Source organism: Chelon labrosus (genome assembly GCF_963514085.1).
Source record: "Chelon labrosus genome assembly, chromosome: 3".
Taxonomy (NCBI): Eukaryota; Metazoa; Chordata; class Actinopteri; order Mugiliformes; family Mugilidae; genus Chelon; species Chelon labrosus.
In genome coordinates, this window is record NC_140339.1 from 28,447,560 (window position 1) to 28,473,500 (window position 25,941).

The window sequence follows — 25,941 nt, forward strand, 5'->3', positions numbered from 1 at the left end:
TATATAAAAACTGGAGGCAGTTTCAGCAGAAGACAGTGCAACCTGTGTGCATTTTTGTATTTACGCAAACACAACCAAAACAATTCATATGAAATGAAAGTTTCGCAACTTGGACTACTGGATATATTAAGTGTGTTTCTATAACACCAAACAAATATGTAGGTGTGTTTATAGTTTCTTAAACTCTGGTGACTTATGTAAGCAACAAAAGTCAGCTGTGTACTACTTGCTACAACACAATGCCACAGTGTAGTAAACACAAGCTCAGCATCGCAAGAACTTGTCTAACATAGCATGTCTAGTCATGAACACTGAAACTCAGTTTTTGATTTGATGTCTGCACCAATGTAATTCTGTGTGTTCTGTTGTGTTATTATTTTGTGTACCTGTGTACACTCATGGACTGTACATTCTACCAATATGTATGTAAATTTAATGTGACAGGAAGCGGTGAAAGCTGAAAGGCATGCTGTCCCACATTCACCACAGAAAAATCAGCTGGAAATTGGCTACCGCAAAGGCTTATTTTGTGGTTGAGGATGGCACAGAATGTTTGCCAATTGCAGCTCTAGATGGCTTGTGATCAGCTGCTGCCCAGAGATAAAACAGGAAAGGTAGTGAACCCATCAACAGCACTGTCTAGCACTGATTCCAAGCTCTCAAATCAACAGCTATGTACTTGCCAAATCAGTATTAGAAGGAAACTGTTCCATTGAAAGTGACAACTCAAATGAAGAAGTCATCTATTTCAGAGCAGGTTGGACGTGCAGGACACCTGCTTATGAATCACTTTCAATTTAAACTTAATTTAACAAATTACCGCTCAGTAAAACTGTGGATGCACGGCAGCATTTTCTAAAGACCAGATGGAATATCTTAATGAAGCAAATTACATGAAATGTGATAAAACATGACGCAATTAGGCAAATGTAATTTTTGTCATATTCAGAAAGAAAATAAGGGGCCCAGTTCAATGTTTCTTTGGAGATTATTACCCCACAATGTTTGAAATCACTCTTTTGAATCAGAAGTAAGTTCTTTACTAATTCCATTCTACTAGATTGTCTAGCTTTGTCATATGTACATCATATGTAATATACATACAAACATTTCTACATATCAACAAATATCTAGCCCCTGTCACACAGGTGAGTATTTCTGAAACATGTAGAGCAGTGATGCACATGCATGCACATACACTGGAAGCTATTAGCTTTAAGTTTACATCTGTAATTGGTTGGGATGATGACAGTCCTTATCATGATGACTACAAGCAAGTGGAGCCGTATATAGTGTGAGAGTGTAAGCCCCTGAACCCATGTTGATCAGAGAGTCCTTGTATCCTCATCTTTTGCTTTTCAGACAAGAACTCAACAAAGACTAGAGCAGATACTAATGGCTAACATGGCAAAGTGTGTAAGCACACTTTTTCGGATAAATAATACAAGTGCATTTCCAATCAAACAACATGTTTCCATATTCGGTCAAACCTGAATAAATCTTAACTTTTGTTGAATAGTATCATTAGCCTTGGATGGTCTATCATATAATGTCATGTACAATATTTCATTATGATTACGTTTGAGTAAAAGTTTAGTAGTGGAAGATCAGTTTGTTTAGTAGTTAACCAAAAGGTTATTCAAAAAAAGAATCAATAGATTAACCGATGAATTCAAAAGAAATCCATATATGATTCAATTGAAAAAAAGAATCATTAGTCGCAGCACTACATTAGGTTGATGTTTATTAAAATTCATTTGTGTTAGTTCTTGGTTTAATACAGGTGATCTGGTCATAAAATTTTTTTTAAATTAAATAATAAAAAATGAGATGGATGAGGAACCTACTTGACATTGGTGTTGGTGCAGATGATGTACTCTATCTCATCAGAATACGGGTTCTGGAAGGTGAAACTGCTGGTTCGGATTAGCATCCACTCCCTGTTTTTCATCCGGAAACGGTACATCACTGACAGGACCTGACCCTTTAATTTCACCACCTGGAAACAGAAAAACACCCTGACTCTTAATGCAGCTTCATATATTTCTTAATTATTAGGGCTGGTCTGTGAATAATGCAGAGATTAAAAATTTCACATGGACAGAAAATAACTATAAATATAGTATAAATTAAACAAACACTCACATCCAATAAAACAGATTACTAAACTAGATTACTATCCCATCCCTGCCTCCTATATAACTGAAAAGCTCGATTTTTATTGGTTTGCAGTGTAATATTATCAATAATATAACTATGGGTTTTTAACAGGAACACTCATAAGTATGAAGACAAAAGAAAGAGGTCCAAGTCCTTCAAATGAGTTTAGACAGACTGTGAAAGCTTATGTTGCCAGTGGTCAGTGAGAGACACATGCTTTTCATCACTTAAGTTTTGAGTACTACACTAGGCCCTAGGGTATGTGTCATGCACAAAAATAACAGCTGACCAACGCATAATCAGAATCACGTTTATTGGAGAGAAGGCTAATTATTTGCAGACGGACTCAAACTGTATAATCTGTAAAGCCAATCATTCAGTCTGCCAGCACTCTAGTCAGTCAAACAAAACTGAAATGTGCTGGAGGTTAGCATATCTGCTGAAAGGCAAGTCCCTTGTCATAGTAGTACAGCATACTGTACTACTATGAGTGAATTTTAATGTGTTTTTGTGTTTGTGTGGGTGTCTTTGTTTATGTACAAGGCCTACGTTCCTTCGTTAGGGTGCTCATCATGAGCGTTGAACCCAGAGTGCTGGCCCCTGGACCTGCACTAATGGAAGTCAATCGAGGGAGGGTGGTTGAGCTCTCAGAGCTTAATCTTATCATTGTTAATCATTTGAACAATAGACTTAACCACGAGGTTAATGCTGATCAAAACTGTAAAAGTGCATCAATTCTGAATCACCCAATATTTTCTCAGGGAGTATGAGAATTCAGCACGAGCCATAAATAGTTTTTTTTTCCATTATACAGTGTTAAGATTAAGCTGCTACTGAGAGGAATAGCCTGGTTCTTAAAAGCTTTCTCCACCGATTCTCTGCCAACACAAATAAAGGTAGATGTGGAGCACAAGAGCTTATTGAAATGCAATGTCAGGATGCTTTCCAAAGTTAAAATCAGCTCAACATGGGTTGGAAAAGTCATGATGTCCCCACATGAGATTCAAAGCCAATATGTTTTTTTATTTCTAAATACAGTACATGTGAGCAAACATATTCTGGTACCTTGCAATGGACTTTAAATCTTCACTACAAGACTTGAGGTGACAACAATTATTCACTTGGTTTTATTTAATCATTCATTCATTCATTCATCTTCTGTAACCGCTTATCCTGTGAGGGGAAGCGTGGGTGCTGGAGCCTATCCCAGCTGTCATTGGGCGAGAGGCGGGGTACACCCTGGACAGGTCTCCAGTCTATCACAGGGCTAACACAGAGAGACAGACAACCATTCACACTCACATGCACACCTAAGGGCAATTCACAATTAACCTAACAAGCATGTCTTTGGACGGTGGGAGGAAGCCGGAGTACCTGGTGAGAACCCATGAAGATACAGGAAGAACATGCAAACGCCACACTGAGTGTTCTTCTTTTTTTCCACATTTTAAACATGTGATCTTTCATTTCACCTGATAGAAAAATATACCTTTAGGTCAACAGCTAGAGTCAAGTCCTACCTGTTGGAAACTTTCTCTCAGGTGACTCTGGTCTTCAGGATGGCAAAACTCCAGAATATCTTTCCCAAGCAAATCCTGTAGGACAGGAAAACAGTCAGGAATTTTAACATATTACAGTCAAGTACCTTCCCCAAATGAATCTTGGTTAAATCATAATAAAAAAGGATGACTCATTGACTGGTAACAGGAACGTGTTAACCTAGCACTGCACGATACAAATGTTTCCCTTCTTAAACTGCTTGTTTTCATTGTCTGAGTCACTGAATTTCTTCATGTGAGGAATAACACAATGTGACTGAGAGATTCCATGAGAGGCAAATTGAAAACTATTGAAAACAGGTATCTATCTCTCTCTATCTCTCTCTCTCTCTCTCTCTCTCTCTCTCTCTATATATATATATATATATATATATATATATATATATATATATATATATATATATATATATATGCATAGATATATAGATATATACACTATATTACCAAAAGTATTCGCTCACCTGCCTTTACTCATTCTATGAACTGAAGTGCCATCCCATTCCTAACTCATAGAATTCAATATGATGTCGGTCCACCTTTTGCAGCTATTACAGCTTCAACTCTTCTGGGAAGACTGTCCACAAGGTTGAGGAGAGTGTTTATAGGAATTTTTGACCATTCTTCCAAAAGCGCATTGGTGAGGTCACACACTGATGTTGGTCGAGAAGGCCTGGCTCTCAGTCTCCGCTCTAATTCATCCCAAAGGTGTTCTATCGGGTTCAGGTCAGGACTCTGTGCAGGCCAGTCAAGTTCATCCACACCAGACTCTGTCATCCACGTCTTTATGGACCTTGCTTTGTGCACTGGTGCACAGTCATGTTGGAAGAGGAAGGGGCCCGCTCCAAACTGTTCCCACAAGGTTGGGAGCATGGAATTGTCCAAAATGTTTTGGTATCCTGAAGCATTCAATGTTCCTTTCACTGGAACTAAGGGGCCAAGCCCAGCTCCTGAAAAACAACCCCATACCATAATTCCTCCTCCACCAAATTTCACAGTTGGCACAATGCAATCTGAAATGTACCGTTCTCCTGGCAACCTCCAAACCCAGACTCGTCCATCAGATTGCCAGATGGTAAAGCGTGATTCATCACTCCAGAGAACGCGTCTCCACTGCTCTAGAGGCCAGTGGCGGCGTGCTTTACACCATTGCATCCGACGCCTTGCATTGCACTTGGTGATGTGTGGCTTGGCTGCAGCTGCTCGGCCATGGAAACCCATTCCATGAAGCTCTCTGCGTACTGTACTTGGGCTAATCTGAAGGTCACATGAAGTTTGTAGCTCTGTAGCAATTGACTGTGCAGAAAGTCGGCGACCTCTTTGCACTATGCGCTTCAGCATCCGCTGACCCCTCTCCGTCACTTTACGTGGCCTACCACTTCGTGGCTGAGTTGCTGTTTTTCCCAAACGCTTCCATTTTGTTATAATAGAGCTGACAGTTGACTGTGGAATATTTAGGAGCGAGGAAATTTCACGACTGGATTTGTTGCACAAGTGGCATCCTATGACAGTTCCACGCTGGAATTCACTGAGCTCCTGAGAGCGGCCCATTCTTTCACAAATGTCTTGTTTCACAGTCTGCATGCCTGAGTGCTTGAATTTATACACCTGGGGCCAGGCCAAGTGATTAGAACACCTGATTCTGATCATTTGAATGGGTGAGCGAATACTTTTGGTAATATAGTGTATTATTGTTACTGTGGTTTGTATCAGCTAGTGGCGCTGGTTGGGATGTTTTTAATGCTGCATTCATAGCTCGTATAAGAGCTTCAATCTCAGGTCACCTACTGCTGAATTTCTAACAAGCCCTTACAAGTTCAACACAACATCTCCCCACTGACCTGGCTGCCCCTTGCTGAAACATTTGTGTTGTTCTTAGTCAGTCTCTAGTTGTAACAGCAGTTGCCGTTTGCAAATATTAGAACACTGAGGTACTACTTGTTTCAATGTTAAACTAGATGTTGGGTTTTGAAGGGTCCACAGGCCCCACATTTACTGCATAACTCCTCTCACTGGGGTTACTTGAGTAGCAGCATTCCAACTGTTCTCTATTCTCTGCTCTCACACATAAATGTCTAGTGCTTGTTGCAGCAGCTCATTTCTGATCAGGTTGCCCTGGTTCCCCAGCACCTGATGCCACAAAGATAAATTATTAGCCAATAGCTTTTTGTTCATGTGAATTATTATTAGCTCCACCAGATACAGCAGAATATCTTGTTATTAGATATTAAATGCTCCAAGCTTGTTATTCTTTACAGGATAACAAAGCCTACACATTCACATTAGATGGGTTTCATCATCATATTTAAACCTAAAAACTGCTGTCCCATACAGTTATGCATGGACCATCAATACTAGTTTCTTCAGCTAACTTTAGCACATCCACTTTAATGATCAATCTGAGCATAGCCAGGGTACAAAGTCAGAGATTTCCCTCTAAACCCTTTGTGCAAGTTTTTTTGATTATATGACATCATTCTGTTACTAGATAACAGTGTGTGACTATTTGGCATATTGTCACAAAAACATGACTGCAGCTGATGATAGGTTCAGTTCAGAGTAGCACTTTCTTTCACCAGACAAGTGCAGTTTTAGGTGTATCTGACAGTGCTGATGATAAGGAGTCGGATCACATTTAAAAGACAAAGCAGAACATGAAATAATGTTCAAACAGCAATGGATGGCACATCCAGTTAATCTCAACCATGTTACGATACAGGCACAGGCAGTGCTCCGGTTCTCCATGACATTCACAAAACAAAGTCAGTGTTATTGTCTTAGCTGACCTGAGGCTGATAACCAATGACATTGATGCAGCGTGGGTCTACAAAAGTGATGACACCATCGGAGTTGTGACGCGAGAGGAACTCTGTGGGAACCGACAGGCCGTTCATATCCATAGAGACTGGAGAGCTGGTTACCTTGAATAGGCACAGACATACAATATTTAAGTTAAGATCCATATACACAAATACAACATTGTCTTTTCTTACATCAGTAGCTGCTTTTGTTTGTTTACCAACTGACATCACCAGTATCCACACTCAGTCCCAAACTTAATAACTGCAAATTCCTATTTGGGTTGTGACTGTCAATAACAGCACAGAGCAGAATCAGAGGAGCCACAAGAAGACACTAAGATTAACAACAAAACATTTGTGACTCATTAATAGCAGAAACCATGGCAGCCATTCACCATTTTTCCTGCTGCCTCAGTTCACAATAATATTTACCCATCAACTATGAATCCGATTCAAATAGAAAGCAAAAACATTAATAAACCAAGTGATAATGACTCATTAAGACAACAGTCCATAATCAATAAACAAAACACAGTTCATCTCCTTGAAGGGATTGTCTAATATATCTTGTGGTAAGTTTCTTTTTATATGTTGACTTCTCATTCGAAAGAAGAACATACGAGAAGTGGAGTTTTTGGCACAAGGAACATTTACAGAGGAGCTGAATTTTATTCCCTTCCTTTTTGGAAGTTCTTTTTGTGTCAAGTGTGGTTTTATCATACATTTATAAGTGCAGACATGGTAGAAAAGAGACATGAAAGAAGTGGGGCAACAAAGGTTCCCAGATAGACGCAAACCAAGGGTGTTACAGTTAACAAAAGAACCCTTAACTTTAGGGCCCAGGGTGCACCACTCACAAGATGCACATTTTTCACAAAGTCAAGTTAGTGATGTGAAAGGACATGGGGAATGTTATTTCAAGCAAAGCACACACATACTTTACATACAGCACAAAAACACACACAGATGTGTTTTCTGATTTCTCCAGGGCTGTCACTACACACCTGCAGTCTTCCAATGGCCACTAGGCAGTATTTTCCCGTCTGACCTGCCTCTGTGTCTTCTTCTGGTATAGTCATACCTGAAAGACAAGGACAGAGAGAGAGAGAGAGAGAGAGAGAGAGAGAGAGAGAGAGAGAGAGAGAGAGAGAGAGAGAGAGAACGATGTGAAATGAACAGGGCCCTTAAATAGGATTCTCTCATAATGTGTAAATACTTATATTTCCATTTGCTATTGGAACTGTCCAGCAGTCAGAAGTAATCTACTGTCTGACACAGCCACCGCTCCTCTACAATGATTTATTTTATTTTATAAGTGTTTTTTTTACCATTAAGCCGCCCCACTACAAGACAGATTTCTCAGCTCGGCTGACATATTTCACTCAAAAAAATATCCCTAGTTGCTCCACTCCGTCTAGTACAAGTAATTCAGTGAAAGAGAGAGGAGGAGCAGACGAAGACACAAAGAGACAAATCAATACTATTTTGGTGGCAGTTTCCCACTGTTTGTTTTGTGCTAAATCATCTATAAAGTCCTATTAAATCAGACATAGTGTCTCTCAGTCAAAGTGGCATTACACGCTGCTGGCTAGACTGTCACTGACTGAGACAGGCAATTTTTCTTAACAGAACAAAAGTTGCATTTTGTATGGGCAGCTGCTGACCTTGCCTTCGATTTGCATTAAATTCGGTTTTCAAAAAGTCACATTTCTAACATATTCTCAAAGTAAAAAGATTATTAAAAAAAAAACAACTATTAAATCCAAATTTAAGATCTCCAGTTTGGCACCAAAACTGAACTTAAAATGCAAAATATTTATTTGTAAAGTCATCATCTAGCCTGGAAGCCAGACCATGTAGTGGAGTCACTCCATTAGAAAGTTAATATGCACCAGCAAAGATCTGGCAGGCTAATCAAATCGTTTAGGTGGGATTGATGCAGTGATGAAGAGAAGAGCACCAGTGACGTAGTCAAACACGTCATCTGAGCGCCGTGGAGTTGAATTTACTTACAACACAGTGGGCTTGCAGAGTTAGTTTTTTCTCTGTATCGGTTGAATCGTGCTTAATGAATGTCCATAATGAAATCCAAATAGTGTGTTACCTGACTCTTTGTGATAAGAATTTAGCCTGGCTACACCAGGTTAGTCAGTATCAACATTTTATGAAAAACTGGATAACAACTGCACAATGCTGGTACATATTAGATTCTAATTCTTTTTTGTACTCCTGTTGAAAAAATGTTGATCACTTACAGAAATACCTGAATAACTAATATACTACATCAACGTAGGCCCAACATACTAGTAAAACTAAAGTTAGTACTATAGATAGTAGCATTTCTGGTTCGGCTTTTGACTACTAGTGGCACCAGTATAGGCATGCTTGCTAATTTTTAATGCTATTTCAATGATCTATAGGGTTTTTTTAAGATTAGTGCTCATCTACAATAATAGCAAAATCTACATTGTATGTCAGTTGTCAGTTTGGAAGTGCATGCTGTGCACAGATTTAGAGTAAGTCTACATTTGTTTTCAAGTTTGATCGTGTTATGATGGTTTAAATATTGTGTGAAGCATTTCAAACTAATTTCTAATAGTCTTCCCAATGAATGATGAAAGAAAGAACACATATTTTAAACAATGTCTGGATAATCCCAAAGATATCCAGAACATCATTCTCCATCCATCAGCCCAATGGAAGAGTCTATAAAACATGTGCGTGTAATGACAGCCAGACTGATCCAGATCAATGCCGTTGTGTGACATCCTTAACTAGTTAACAAGTTGCAGTATATCCTGGCGTTGTGGCTACATTCTTCCACACAAACACAGTTCGCCACCAGTGTTCAATGTGCAACGTATCAGTGTTTGCAACACATGTTCCTCTGTTATCCATCTGCAATGCATCTTTATAAGTCGGTGTGCGTGTCTCGCCTAATGTCCTTTGCCAGTCGTATTGTGTCCAGAACATTCCAAAGGAGTATTTTTAGCACAAGGAAGTGAACCATGTGTCAGTGATTTCAAAACACATATGGTGTGCATGCGTGTTAGCGTTCTACCTGGAACTATTCCAGCATGACCTCAAAGTCCTATGAGGGGATTTAGTTGTGTTTGATCAGTGTTGTTCAGTTTCATCACCCCACTTTACCACATCAGCCATTTAGACACCTGGTTTGAGACAGAGGGGAGCATTCCAATCCCTGTATCTATAACCAGCGTGCACAGTGTATGTGTGTGTGTGTGTGTGTTGGAACATACACAGGAGGCCTTGCTTGTTCTCAGAGCCATACTACATTTAAACTGTTGTGGTATGCGTACAAAATCTTTTTTACAGTAACATACCATATATACTTTTATTCAATAGATTATTTTATAATTATTCTAAAAATCGTGTCTTCTCAAATATAATTCATGTACAAATTATGTGCAATGTTCAGCTACCATTTGGAATAAACAGAGTGGGTAATTTGGAGGGTAATTTACTTTGCAAATTCCTTACCCTGCCCTTGGTCAAAAAAAACAGCTCACATATAAATACTTTCTTTCTTTTTTAAATTACTCAAATGAGAGGAAATAGTTTATTTGTTAGGGACAATTTTCAAGAAACAGGTTCATTCATATTTGGTGCTCTGGTGACTTTTTCCAACAACAGAATATATGATCACAAGCACTTTGCTGTTGAGTCCTAATAAACTGCAGTGAGTGCTCATGGCAAAGAAGTAAAGCAACACGGAGTGCAACAGTCTGGCTCATTAATGTGCAATATATTTTGAAACAAGAATGGAGCCATATAGCCCATAAAAATATGAGATATCAGGATCTGAATCCTGAAACGGGAAATAGTCAGCATGAATGCAGACTATTCAAGATGGCAATGGTTCCGTCAGGGAGAAGCTTGGACATATGGCGAGCTGTATGGCACTCCTTACTGAGCGTACACTGACAGATACAGTAGAGTAAGAGGATCACCTGGAATTCCTGCTAAGTTCCTAGTATGGGAGACACACTGAACACACAGGCTTGTTGTTACAGCAAACATCCGACTGTCAGATGAGAAATTCAGCAGCCAAAAGACAAGTGTAAAAACACTGCAGCTGTCAAGTTCCCACAAAGACAAGAAGATTTAATGTTTGCTTTGCAGTGCATCTGAACACAGGCTGGACGGACCAAAGTCTTATGTCAAAAGAAAACAGACTTTGAAAAAGTAACTCCAGAACCACACAGGCTGCTGTGGATGTGTGGCTAAATCCAGCTCCTGATCCAGAGCTCTAACGATCCCACAGCTGCTTTAGGTTACACTAGACCACACTTATTCTGGGCAGGAACACATGTAGGAAAGTGCTGTTTGGGTTAAGCAGGGACATACAAAGCATGGAGTACTGAAAAATAAAGTGTATAGTACTTTTCTCATATGAGAATCACTGCTGGGGTTGTCTGAAGTTGCTTTTTTGCAAATGTAGCAGACAACAGGAAGCTGTCAGGGTCAGATGTGTTCTTGCACCTAGTTTAGATGAGACTCTTGTTGTGCCTTGAATTTGAGTTGAATTTGTCCTCAGCAGAAAAAATTGTTGTCTTCCAGTTTTCTGATTGTCACATAATGGAAATGTCATCAATTTCGGATTTTTCAGACAATGTCCTGCTCTTACACAGAATTTGTAGTTGAGAAGTGGCAGAAAAAAGTCAGGTTAATGTCTGGCCCAACTGATTCAGACATTTGTTCTGTGGCACACAGCTCCTCTGAGGCAGGTCTCTGTAAGTTCAGGGCTGCAGTGCATGAGGGAAAACAGATTATGAGTGTGTATGTGTGTGTGTGTGTATTTTTACCTGCAGGGGGCCAGGCTTTGATGTAGCCAGTGCAATGTACCACAGAGTACTGCGCCTCTCCTTCTTTTGAAGGCCCAAGGCCATTCCTGACCATCAAACACACGCGCACACACAGATATAGCAGCATGTTAGGTACACAGACAGAGGTATAAAAGATTCACAACAATACAGGGCCTCGGACATTTTGTACTACACACTGCTGACTTCTCCCTGTTCAAGTAAAATCCCATTTACAAACAGCACGTTAGGTATGATTTGTGGAGCTACTATCTCTATTTGCATTTGTCACAGAAATATTTACAGTATATTCAGAAGAACTTGCCTAGTTTGCTTGTGTTAAATTTGTTTGTACCAGAATGGCTTCCTAGAATCAAATGTGTACCTGATTACACCTAGATAAAACTAGAATGTTAAGGTGACAGTCTCATTTGATTTCAGATTTCTCTCATGCCGAATGTAAAACAACTAGATATGTTTATGTGCTGTTCCCACATGGCCTGGATTATCGAAATCTAAATTAACAATTTGGAAAGAGCAATGATCTGGTTATTATCAAGGGATAATTTTTTTATTTTTTATCCTTGATAGGCTGACCTGAGATGACAGCACGAGAGGAAGGATTTCCCAATTCAATCTCCTTATGTTGGCATTTAATTATTTACTTGAAGGTGAGACAGTAAGATGTAGGCTGTAATAAACTGCATGTCTAGATCTTATTTCAGGAGCCGGAAACCACGGGGCTAATGTAAGCTTGGTTTCAAAACTGTGATTATAACTCTGCACTAAGCCTGTTTGAAATCACATTTAGTTTTACTAATAGAGACCTCTTTTTTTATATGTCAATGCATGAGTGACGTATAACGCAAACATATTTTTTGGACAATATTAAAAGCAGCATACAGATGAACATGTTCAAGCAGAGTTGGAGAGTAACGCTCTGTACCTGTATCTCTTCCTCATGTTAGACAGACGGTTTAGGGAGATGTGATCCAGAGGAGCACTACCGCATCTACACACAGGTACAAGAAAGAAAACAGCACAGATTACACTCCAGAAGGACATCATGAAGTACCGACTAATCACAGTAGCGTAGTAGTGGTTGCACAAAAACTTGACAAACAATAATCCACCTTGTATTAATATAGCTACTGTCACACAAACCACTCTTTGCTATTATTGTATTCAAAATGTCATGACTTGACCAGAGTGTGTTCAATTGAAAGAATAGTATTTGTGTTCTAGAGAGAGCCTTGAGATATCCTCCAAACATAAAGTTTGACTTCAGTTAGCAATATAAAACACATGCAGATTTCTTGAAGCTTTGAAGTTGCCTAAATCTAACGCACTCAGTTAGATTTATGCTTATCTGTTGACGACAAATTCAACTTCACACAGTCTATAAGTGGAGCTGGGCCGGTTGGTATTTACCAGTTCGAGGTTTAGACAAACAGAAGATTCTGTCCAATGACATACTGGAGTCATTCAGTGTTTTTCTACCAACAGCTGACAATCAGTAAGCTTATCCAAAACACAGCTAAAACAAAAGGCAACTAGACTTTTCTTGAAGACGTTTCACTCTTAACTCGAGTGGTTTTGCACCCTTGGTTAAGTTAAAAAAAAGAAGTAACTCCCAGTGATGTCAAAAAGGAACTACTTCTGTAGTATGGAAGTGTAAGAAAACAGCATAACTGTTTATATATCCAGTAAATAGCAAAACAGACAGAAGCGTTGCTATATCAGAACGTCTTACCAAAGCCAACATAATATTTTCATTATACTATTATTTTTCATTTATGACAAAGTAAAGGTGGTACTTTTTTATCAACGGGCTTGTTTGGCTAAGACCTGAGTGAAATTCTGTGTATTTGGTACATGTGCTTGTTAGTTGTGGTGAAACTTGTAACACCATTTGATATATTGAGGAATCTCCAGTCATGAGTAACCACAATTTCCACAGTTTGTCCATGGCAGAAGGGGATTTTTGAACCCCCAAGTGAAACAGGTTACAGCCTCCAGATGACTCTCCTTGAGGCAAGTGGAATATAGACAATGAGTGTTTTCCTATGGAAAGGTTAGTCTCATGGCTGAACGTTACATAATCCAGCTAGAATCTAATAATGGCTTCCCTGAAATGCTAGTCTGCTGATCATGCTGTGCTCCTCTCAGCGGCGTTTATGTATGTGTCACAGATGGAGCTGCGTTTCGATGTTTGCTTGCAGTCTCTTTCAGACTGTCCCAGCAGCATGTTGCTTGAATTATACAGAGCCTGAATAGCAGCAGGAAAAAAATGTCAGTTCAACAGATTCCAAACAACATAACACACTGTGGATTTCGTGCAACTCTCGGGCCTCTGTGACAGATCCAGACAAAACAAGGCTAAAGCAGCCCCTGATGATTCTGCACACTCTGGCATTAGCACAACCGCAGTGTGTCAGAAAAAAAATAGTAAAAAGGTGTGTTATTTTGTTAAACTGAACACAACCTCTTCCAAGCTCTTGAAACAGCCGATGCTGCTTTGATGTACTTTGCAGCCAGTGAGTAATGAGGGCTGTGGGGCAAACTGTGTCACATCCTGACATGGAACACGAGGAAAGAGGCAAATTTAGCAAGAAACTGGGTTTGAAGCTGTGGCGTGAATGAAGTGAGTGAAATCCAACAGATCCAACAGACAGGAATAAACTATGGAGATGGCAAGCCGACTAAGTCTAATTATCCGTAACATAAGGAAACATCAGTCATTTATCCAATATCCTCTAGTGAGTAAAACTATTAATGCTGTAATGTCTGGATAGAAAGGTGTATGGGATGAGGTTCATATGGTGTGAAATAGGTTATAGCCCCACGAACATCTCAATTTAAGAAAGCATGAGTCAGTACTTTTGCTGTGTGGAATTAAAAAACCTAGAATAAGAACACTGTCACAGCTGTCTAGGTTCAAAGTCTGCGTTACAGAACTCGATCAATTGTAGCACACAATGTCAACAAAATACAGGAACCATTTAAAAAATAAAAGAAATTCAGCTATTATTAGCACTGTAACAAGTCAAGTATCTAGAGGTTGTACAGCCAAGAGGCACTTTCAGACAGGGGGAACCTTTTCATAGTTTTAATATCTGTTAGAGAAAGCAGTCCCTTTTTGAGTGGTGACTGTGGAGGAACTGAGGATGACTGTAGTTCTCAAAATGCTATTTTAGTATCTTTTTTAGCCCGTACTTTAGGGTAGGCACTATTCAAACAACACAGGAAACCTCAGTGTTGCAAGGGTATAATGACTGGTTCAGATGTAAGTTTAACATGACTGGTCAAACATATGAACGAACAACCGCCGCCAGGCTAGTAGTACACTTCAGAGGTCCTAATAGCAATGTTAATGTAAAGAGAAAAGAGCCCTTGAAGGTATGTATTTCCCCGGGGAGTGCTGCAGGGTTATTACCCTCAGAGTCTATTTTGCAACAGTGGCACCTGTGAAAGGGGTGGGATATATTAGGTACCGGGAAAGATGGTCAAGTTTAAGTATCTGTGGAACCTTGACAGGGGTCAAATTTTGATATACTGGGACAGATAATCTCCAAAGTGCTCTGGGGCATCCCTGGTATGCAGTGGACTAGTATCTACCAAATATGAAGTAAGTAAGGACGACCAGTGAAAAGGCAACAGGGTCACGTGCACCCATGATCCATGATACATGTGGGGAGCAAAGGATTGCCTATGTTGTTGGGACCCACAGAAATCTAGCACTACTCGAACTACAATTAAACTATAATAAAAGTATTTCCTGGTGGAAATGGCCTCTTTCAGTAGAAAAATGCTCCTTGTCCTTGTAACTAGAAAAACAGTTTCATAACAAGTAGCTATAATATTTTTCTTTGAGCTCCTGCAAAAGATCTCCATGTTAAGCCAACAATACATATATCAAAGGATAATGTGACAATGTGTCCGTCTGAAGGCTATGTGACAGCCACCAGTCTGCACTCTAGGACTATGTGCTGTCTCCCTCTTGGCACTTCTTAAGAGCCATTGTGACAGGTATTACATGATATGATACAAGCATTTTTCACCACTGCTAATCACTGTATCAACTAGTTAGAGATTCATTAATTAAATATTAATTTACATGTTATCATTTGTCCTGTTTTCCTCACTGGACACAAGTTCTTTTCTGAGGTGCTTATACTGCAAATAGAAAGTCTAAGATGCAGTTTTTGGTGCTCACGAAAAATTAAAATAGTTTTAGTGCTGCTTGCTGTGAACAAGATGGCCTTGAGTCTTTTAGTTCCCAAGTTTCCAACAGAACACTGTATTCTCTCAAGCATGTTGGTTTATGCCGGATACAGAAGTCTCATTCTCCCACTGATTTTCTGAATAATAATAAATCAATAAATTTAATTTATAAACCAACTATTTTCAAACCAGGTGGTCAGAAAGGGGGTTAAATAACCCCTATTGCTCTTTTATATGTATTCATATCACTATTATCATGGTTTACTATAGTACTGTATTATAATCAACCCTATTCTTCAGCCGTAATATCACCTGATACTCCTACACGAGGCAGCATATTATGAAATGCTATGGGAATAATAGCCTCCACATCGTAATTCGACACATATGAAACACTTGTAAAAGCATATGTGGAGCTAATTAGAAACAGCTCGCCAGGACTGTCAGTAGCTGAAAGAAAGGAAATTGCTATTTGTGAGCTCCATACTGCTACCTGCCTGCAATGGAACCCTACTATTAACTACTGTGCACCGTTTCAGCTTGTTTGCATGTCCTCTGAGTCCCATGTGGTGTTATAAAGTAGAGCTAACTTTATATCACGGGCTCCATGTCTTTTCAGTATTCTACATTTTACCCACATCACTTTCATTTCATTGCATCATAATCTAAATATATCACTGACAGAATTATTCATAAAATACGACTGTCAAGACTTACATTTTTATAGTATAACCATAACTTTGCCAGTATCTGTGACTTTTAAGGAATGTTTACAAGGTAAATGATAACAATTGGACTCTACTCAACTTAAAACCTGGGTACCTTTTAAAATTAAACCAAATGTGTTACTACCTGTTAATACCTGAACTCATTCAAGATTCCTTGCATTTAAAAAAAAAATAATAAAATAAATAAATCTAAAGCTCCATGACTATAGTCATATTAGTTCTACTGGATGGAACAGAATAAAATCACACACACACACACACAGTTGCACAGTTACACAGCTACACACACCTCATGCGGCAGATGAAGGAGCGTCGGGAGCCCATGCACATCCTCATGGAGGACTGCTGTCCTTCCTTCTTCACTGTTCCTGTCTTCAGGTCTAGAATTCGTCCTGTTAACAAAGAAACATCAGCTAAAATATAACAGGGTAGCACACGGACACAAGATAGCATCAACCAAGACACATTTACAACATACAGCCTGTTTCTTACTGCTAAATCCAAACCAAAAATAGAAATTGGTGTTGATGATATAACTTCTGTGTACTACTACATACTACTCGATTAGATGGCAGCTCTGGCTAGCATTGCTTTTCTGGCTGCTGAGGAGGCTGAGGAGGAAGCGTTGGTGGCTGCTGAGGCGGCTTTAGATCCTTTTTGTCCTTTTAGACACATTGGAAATACTGTCATGAGGCTCAACACTTGATTGTGCAATTTGTTCTCTCTTCTACATTTCCACATCTTTCAGCCAGTATCCAAAGTTGGTCATCCTAGGCTCGTACCAGTCCACACTATCCTCCTCTTTCTCCTCCTCTGATAAGAGCATTTGCACGGACCTATGAACAGCACAAAATTCCCCCACAGCTTCATGAAATGACTTCAAGCACTCATCAACATGATCAACACTTCTACCATCTTTCAGCAAAGCTTTGATTTCATTCCTTTTTCTCGTGCACGCGCCCAGCCTTCCCTTGCGGGACGCTATAAGTGTTTTTAACATCGTTTCTGCCTCCTGTTTTGTTGGAACGCACGTTTGTTATGTCATTTTATTTCGCTGTCGTTTAATTGCGTTGTATTTTATCCTTTGTTTGCGGAACGGCACCATCCTCATGCGACGCTCCTTTAATTACCTTTCATCACTCTGTGGAGCGTCTTCAGACAAATCCAACAACGTACAGTAAGTTTTTACTTAATCATACTCATAATATTTCCAGCAATCCATAAACACCGCTGTATTCATACAAAACACAGTCGCAGAGCCAGCGTCACTTAAGCATGGATGCAATTTAGTGTTTTAATTTATTAAAAACACTTAGTGGATTATAGGCTTACTGTTACAAAAACAGCAAGTGAAAAAACTTTATATATTTCTGCATTCTGCCCTTTGCAGTCAAAAAACTGTTCCGCTTCCCACTCTCACCAGCGTCTGCATTACTGTCCACATGTAAGTGTCCTAAATCAATTCTCAATCACTGCAGGCAGCAGCTCTGACCCAAAAAGGGAGGGGCAACAAACAACAAATGAAATTATCAGTCCATAATACAATACAAACAAAATTATGTTCTCATAAACCAATTCATATATATGCCTGTTTTCAAATAAAGTTATAAATAACTGAACTATAGATTAACCAAGATTAATTTTGGCCTCAACACTCTGCATCTGGTAAATATGAACCTGAATGGAACTTCACACGCAAACACCCAGCTGTAGTGAAGCATAAAGAAGAGAGAACACCATAAACATTAACCAGACCTGCTTACATCATCAACAATTTGTCCAACACTTGCTGTACCTGTTCTTTGTTCTGTTCTTTGTCACTCAAGACCATGCATGCTGCATGTTAAATTTATACTCATGAAGGTATGTATGTATTTGTCCAAAGAACAGATACTATATATATATATATAACTTATGTAACTTACATAGTCTGCAAATCCCAAGACAAATAAACAGGTATAACAGAATGCACCTAATTGCAAAAATACTATTATAAATACTTTATTAGTTAAGCATTATTTATTATCTAAGAATTACATTACCTCTACTTATTAATTTCCACAAGAACATACTGTACCGTCAGTACTATGTTTGCACAATATATATGTTTGGTTTTAACCCTTAACATTGCATTCATTGCACAATATTCAGTTAAATCCAATCCAGTCTTACAAAGCAAATCTTTCTTTTCTTTAAATAACAAGCAGAGCAAGTGACCACACTGAACTACAATACATAGATAACAAAAGAGCCACATACTTTTAACAATATCCATCTCTTTCTTTTCTAACCTAACACATATTTAACAGTCAAGCCTTCTACCTTGAACAAGCAAAAAACAGACATTTGCTGAGAGGAATTCACTATGAATGTCAAATGAAGCCCAAGACATGCATGCTACAGTGCTGACTTTGCGCCACATTCCCTACAAACAACAAGAAACCGAACCAGCCTCCAACTCATTCTAATACCAGCAACGATCCGAATTTCGTTTTTTGCCTGGTCGACACCGTGCTAGCTACCTGTGCATCCGTTTTCTGAAAAAGAACATGGATGTTTTTACACCCCTGCCTCCCCTCTGGTATTTACTGCTTTTGGGAGCAGGAGAGACACAATAAAGAGAATAAACAGCTTGGAACATTTGACACTAGCACCGATCATTCCACACAACACAAACCCCAGACTGAGGGAGACTCTACAATAAGAAGGCATGTGAAAGAGGTGGCAGCCAGCAATGTCAATGCTATATGCCACTGAGGGCTTTAAACACAGTGGTGCACAAAATGCCCAAACAAGGGAAGGGCTACTTGTGATTGAGATCTTCTCTATAGTTCTAAATCTATCCAGAGTTCAAAGACAGACCTACTAACACACTAACACTTCTAAAGCTGAAAAACATATTTCTTGTTCTTATTTATTTAATTAATTATAAATATCATTCATGCTTTGTGGATATGTGCTGGAACCACAACCGGATGCAAAGACTGTGTCCAGCTTGGAACAAGCTATATCTCATAAGCCACACCACAGCCAGATTGTACTAGAAGTACTGAGATAAACTGCTGTTCATCAAGAAATTGCTTCCACGTGTAAAAAGTGTTTACCACATAAAAACATAACAACACAGCAAGTTATACAACTGATCCCAAAAGACACTTCAGACAGAAACTACCAGTGGTGCAGAAAAACAATACTTGTTCTTCTTCTGGCTGACTGATATTGCTCAGTCCTTCCACGTCAGCAAGCTTGAAAAGCATGCAGTCACGCCACGGCACACAACAAAGTTCAAACACTGATGAGCACCGTAGAAGGAGAGGGAGTCTGCAAAACATGCTGCGTTAAGTTCCAGTCAATGAAACTTAACTCGGTGACTTCAAAGGCTGTGTGTGCGCGTGTGCATGTAAGTGTCTATATTTCCTTCTGTCAGAGCTCTACAAGGAAATTACTCTGTTATGAGGGTTACATGGCACTGCCAGGTACTTAGTGTTCAAAGGGCCTCTGGGGTCAAATTGACAGACTAACAGACACAAATAGAAACTAAGAGGCTTCACAGAGATGCTGAGGAGAATCCAGACTAACATTCAAGAGGAAGACAATGTTGCCCTCTAGTGAGAACTATGAGGTAGACATTTATTTCACATTTTATTGCTCTCACCATCGGAAGCTCACAATAAAATACTTTTGGGAAGCTAGAATTATCATGTAACACAACACAAGATGAGAGGAGTAGACTGAACAAACGTGAAGTTCCCTGATAGAAAGAAGACACAGTTTACAGCGTAATGTCTGGCTGGACTTGAAGCTGCCTTAACCAGAGTTTACATTAGTTCCATCAGTCTTACATTATTTCATGAAATATGAACAACACTCGGTTAATACTGCACTTGCATAAAGCTGTGGCAGAGATTAAGTTGGTGTTTTTTCACGTGGTGTCTCTAGGAGAGAAAGACATGGACAGTAGGTCTGAGGTTGAGGCTTCTTTGCAAGAACCTCTCTGTGCTAAACTGTATCAAAGTCCACGCCACATGGCACAACTATATACACCAATCAGGCATAACATAACAACTAAATAACATTGACCATCTTGTGGTCTGTAAAGTGCTCTGTAAAGTAAGTAAGTAAAGGCCTTATACAACGGAATGTATACACTATACATCATACAACCGAATTGCATGGTCGGATGGAGGGTTAGTCCTGAGCCGCTGCGACCGAGCGCACCGCCACTGTGGGCCCACCTGACCCGCCGCCTAGCACCCATGTTTTGATGATGTGAGGAAAGCGGAGTACCCGGAGAAAACCCACGCAAACATGGGAGAACGTGCAAACTCCAGAGAAAGGCCCTGAGAATCGAACCCCCTCTGCCCCGGGGATTCAAACCGAGGACCTGCTTGCTGTGAGGCACCAGCGCTACCCACTGTTCCAACGTGCCGCCACTGCTGGGATCTTTTGGACCTGGTTTTCATGTTTACTTAGACATGTATGACCCACCTAGACCAGACCAGGCACCCCCACCCCATAGCAATGACACTCCTTGATGGCAGCAGCCATCCCCAGCAGGATGCAGCCTGACACAGGCACACTTGTGGGACAAAAAAGGCCAGGTTTTGACTGGATTATACCCACAGTGACAGGGTCTTGGGTTATTTCGTGCTGTCCCTTCTATCTATCCTTATTTAAACTGTCTATCAGACAGATGTCTTTCACCAAATGTAATAGATTTAGATCCCAGTAGATTTAAAGGCACAACATTACAGTGGGGCACATCATGTTCAGTAATGATTATGTGGTCTGATTCAATCTGCTAAATCCTTTGGGCTGCCGTTTTCATAAACACTACATCACAGTATAAATCCAGCTTGGTCTGTTCAAAACATTCAGAAGGTAGTGATGTTTTAATTACATTTCAACTACCACCTTTTTTCTTCTTAAAGAGTCTCCATTGGCTTCTTTCATGTTCATGTAAAGATTTATAGGCTCACTGTAAATTACATCCATTATTTTCATTACCAAATTAATCAAAGAAATATTTAGCAAAAAGAATAACCGTAGTATTCTCTGGTTTTCTTGGGGTTGTTTTCATTTGTGTTTCTGCTTTATACCGACCTAACTGACACAACTGAGAATACACAGTAGATGTTCAAATGAATGTCAGGAAAGTATTGATTATGAACCATTTATAGCAATGTTTTTCACAATGTAGGCCATTTAACTAGATTATGATTAGGTTTCAGTGATGTAAAACCTTACATTTGAGTTGAATGAGAGAAACACCATGTGGTATTATTTACTTTAAAAAGTGCAGTGACAGTCTAAATGGTAGTGCTTATGTGTGACAAGTGGTTATTAGGACCAGCTGCTCCTTCAATATACACCTGGCATTAAAATGTGTCTCATATTCAGACTGTATCTTGACATTTTACTTGAGTACATTAACACCTGATAACAATATCCTTTGGTTTCCTTTCAAACCAACAAAAGGATAAAATGTTCAATTGAAAGCGTGTTCTTAAAAACAATACTTTCTCTACCTGTCATTGAGTTTTCTGAAGTGCTGAGCTGTTCCCTCAGCTTGTCTACGTCGTCAGGGTGGACCTGCTCATACAGAGTGCTGCCAAACCACTCTGACTGGGGATGGTTAAGCACCGGCGTCACTGAGTCCGACACATAGATGACCCGGCCTGTCTCAGCAGCAACCACAAACAGGAAGCCGTCCGCTGCCTCCAGGATCAGGTGTTTCAGTTCCTACAGGAAGAAAATAGACATGTGTATATGTATTATATAACATGTAATGAAATACACTGATAAAGTGTAGGATGTTCAACAGCTGCATGTTGTAATACATTGACTCATTTCACGTAATTACAAGTCTGAAAATGGTAAAGGAGCACTGTACCACATAGGGCAGAGTACATTAATAAGTACCTTAACAAGACAGACACAAGCTTGTTAAATGGCAAATCAGTCAGTGTATAATTTGCAAGTTGCACACTGGCTATGGCCTTCAGCTGTCCATGTACAATATGTAAGACTCCGAATGATCTCTCACTGTGTCACACACACTCTTTAGATTCATGGTAAGTATTCTCCAGGTTTCTAAATGTCAAAATTGGTCCTGTCCTGAAAATTCTCAATATACATAGTAAAAAGCAGTGCAGAGATTGGATGACATTGGTCAGAGCTTATTGTTCCACAAAATAAAAGAGTCACCATAAGGTTATTGTAGTGCTTTTGTTATGAAGTACTGGTGTAATAACTGTACACAAGAAAATTAAGCATTCTGTGTAGATCACTTAATGCCCTGTGTAGTACAGCTCTGGTTTTCTGATTGCAGTACCTGTTCAGTGAGAAAGGAAGGCTTATAGGCCCCATCAGTGGATGTGTTGCCAGTACCCCTCATAGATTTCATATGGGAGACAGCCATACGCAGGATGGTCAGCTTGTCAGGTTTCCGGGCCAGAGCACTGCAGGTAGGGACCATGTCCGACAGCTCAGTGATGTACTGGGTCATTTTGTTGCGCCGGCGTCGCTCAATCTCACTGTGGTTCTCTCTACAACAGAAAAAAATATAGTTAGACACTTGGAGGACACAGGCAAACCCCTAGCTAGCCTTGCTTAAACAAATGATTCTACAGCTTTGATGTATCTCATAATGATTTGTCTCAAAACATGCTTAAACCAAATTTGCAATTCTAAAGAAAATATTCTCACATTCTATTTTATTCTTTACAAGTGACAGTAATAAGAAGAAGAATATTGTCAGCTGCTCATTTTTATTTTGATATGCATTTCCGAACTTCAGACTTCCTCTAAGGAAAATGTGTTTATAAAAGTGCAGATCAGTCAGGCCTTTGTTTGGGGAATTTTTAATCTCCCTAAACAAAAGGAGGGACATACAAGGCCAAAGGGGCTTTTAGTACTTTAAAAGCACTGTAAAAGATTGCTGAGACATAGCCCCCTACACCCAGACCCATTAGTATACACACTGACACCTTTCGATGTGTCCATATTGACATCTCATTAAATAATATTTTAAGCACATGTGGTGCCAAAAAGAAACAAAACTTAATCCTGAAATCTAATTTGCACATGGTATAAAATACAAATGAAACTCTTGTACTTGTGTTAGCAGCTCCACCAAGCAGAATGCAGCAGGTTTGGCTGCAGGTTTCATGGACTGACAGACAGAAACAAATGATACTACATCGTCTTGCATGTTAGTTGATAGCATTCTACAGTATATCATTATCTAAATCAAGTCAAAATTTCTGGGTTGTAAAAAATAAAATTAAGTTTGAAATTAGTAGTAACATGAAAAATCAGTAGTTTGAGATCCAACGAGAAAATATATTTATAGAAAATAATAATATAAAGATGACAGGAAATGACGTTAGGTTAATGTTTATAATTCTGACTTAGGATCAGGACAAGCATGTGTTCTACGACTAAAAAAAGAAATGTCCAAACTGTCTGTAGAAAAATGCTGCCATTTGTGGTTGGGGTTCTGCCTTGCGGTTATTTCCATGGGGGGTTTTTGTGATTGCAGCAGTTATTTTAGGATTTCCTTTCCACTCTGTCAGGGTTTTAAGTAGCCAAAATATCACCACACCAACAACGTCTTTGCTTCCTCATCTGGTACCAAAGCAACGACTTCTGGTGAGTTTAGCAAATTTCCAAAAATGGAAGCAAAAGCAAAATGCCAGCCATTTGTTAGTAAGAAAGCAACTAACCAGCCTGTCTATCTTTCACCTAGTCCTACTGACATCTGTACACCCGCGCCAATATTCACCTAATACATCCATTGCGCCTGTTGCTAGTTTGTTCGAATCAGAACAGCTGAAAATTGTACAGGTTGTACAGCCTGTTGATCCCTGAGTCAACGGAAAATCCTTTGAAACCCCAGCTAGCTAGGCCTACCTGGCATATCTCTCCTTATCCCCACCAGGAATCTGATCATCATCATACCTACAGAAAGAGAGGACAGAGCATGTAACACAGTGTACATACATACAGATGAAAATCATCACACAGGAGCTCACATGCAGAGGTTATCACATAAAAATGCATGACTGTAGATGATTCAGAGTTTGATGGTAACATCATGGACAAAAACTGGACACAATAGCTAGTGCAACAACAAAAGCATTCTGTTCTTCTCCAAGTAAGGACAATCTACCAAACAGTTTTTCTTAGGTTATTTTGTGAGTAAATTTCTGCTTATTTTCAAGGTTGTGGCTTCATCCATTCATTGTCTAGATTGACTCACAAACTTACTGCTGACATGTAGGGGAAACGTGACGTCACTGGAATTGAAGTGAGTAAGGCAGCAACACGGGGAGGTCAGACAATAAACCAACATTCAGATTTCCACCGTTTTATATTAAAATAGACATACATAATGGACATTTTAGGAAATAAATGGTTTAATAATCTAGTTTACTCAACTTATCTTTGTTTACAACCTGTCCTTGTTCTATTCCAGTTTAGTCCCTGTGCAGATATGTCACATACTGAGAAGCAGTGTGAACTACAGCTCCTGGCTATGGCAGTGAAAGATTTATTTATTGGAAACACGTGTTTACACAGTGTATACACAATAGCAAACTGTTTGACAGTACGAATATGAAGCTTGTCTATGGCCACATAAATCATACATGTAATGCTACAGTCCATTACTGAGGGTGCAGTTCCTCGTGTGGTCAGCAGAGAGCAGCTCCTCCTCCCCACTGTCACTCAACTTAGCAGATACAAATCCACTGCTGTGCTGTCAGCTCAGTTGAGAACTAAAGCACTCACTGTACATCCTACACGCTATACAATATTAGAAAATAGAAAAGGAAAAACAAGTTGAGATGAATTAAATGTGACAGGACATGTCATGCTGAGATGCAGTGACAGGGAAGACTTGCTGTCCCTCTTAAAAAAAATAATATAGGAATGGAATAGATCACAGTACATTTGATGGAGGGAATCATTACACAAGTCATGAGGTGTGTTAGTAACAGGGTATCTGCAGGGTTCAAAGACAATTTTGGACTTTTTAATTATTACTCCTGAAATCAAAGTTCAAAATTCCAAATTCAAAGAATGCAGGAAAAAACATACATCCACAATCTTAATGTTTATATTTCAATGCATTGTACCTGCTGATACCCTGAAACAATAAGTGTGTGATCATCAGAGACTAAGCTCTAAAACATTTTAGACAGGGTTTATTCCGTCTGCTTTTGATGGTCTCACCTTGAAAATTTGCTGGGTCCCTCTCCATCTTCATCATCAAAGTCCATTCTAAGAAACAACAGGAAAGGAGTACACTGAGTAAACCGAGAGCTGGCAACACTTCCTTATTACTGACATGAATTCCGAGTATTTTCGAGAAAAATGAGTACATCTACAGCAATAACTTTAAACTGTGGTAGACAGTTGTTCCTCATATGGTTCTGCTGCCAAGACACTATTAAGTTACAAAGATGTGTCTGCTGACAACTAAACTAATAAATCAGAGATGGCTCCTCATTACGGACCTCAGGCTTTCATCTCATCACACGCACGACTGACAAGCCACTGTATTACTTGACCACTAGGTCCAAAAAAAAAAGCCAACATCAATGCATCTCGGACACAAACAATTCAAAAGTGGCCATAAAATAAA

The 25,941-nt window shown here is 39.4% G+C and overlaps 1 protein-coding gene across 4 annotated transcripts in view; it reads right to left on the bottom strand.

Moving 5' to 3' along the window:
- Positions 1–25,941, bottom strand: part of arnt2 (aryl-hydrocarbon receptor nuclear translocator 2) — a 48,003-nt gene that overhangs the window by 13,331 nt on the left and 8,731 nt on the right. For 2 of the 4 annotated variants that reach the window (XM_084541204.1, XM_084541202.1), the window contains exons 3-13: positions 25,530–25,577; positions 24,207–24,254; positions 22,627–22,840; positions 21,821–22,034; positions 16,582–16,684; positions 12,287–12,352; positions 11,344–11,429; positions 7,522–7,598; positions 6,503–6,637; positions 3,681–3,755; positions 1,848–1,999 (exon numbers count right to left, since the gene is read on the bottom strand). In XM_084541204.1, the coding sequence (XP_084397330.1) occupies positions 1,848–1,999; positions 3,681–3,755; positions 6,503–6,637; positions 7,522–7,598; positions 11,344–11,429; positions 12,287–12,352; positions 16,582–16,684; positions 21,821–22,034; positions 22,627–22,840; positions 24,207–24,254; positions 25,530–25,577 (1,218 nt within the window). The remainder of the gene's footprint in view (positions 1–1,847; positions 2,000–3,680; positions 3,756–6,502; positions 6,638–7,521; positions 7,599–11,343; positions 11,430–12,286; positions 12,353–16,581; positions 16,685–21,820; positions 22,035–22,626; positions 22,841–24,206; positions 24,255–25,529; positions 25,578–25,941) is intronic. The other 2 variants (XM_084541205.1, XM_084541203.1) reach the window with 1 other exon arrangement.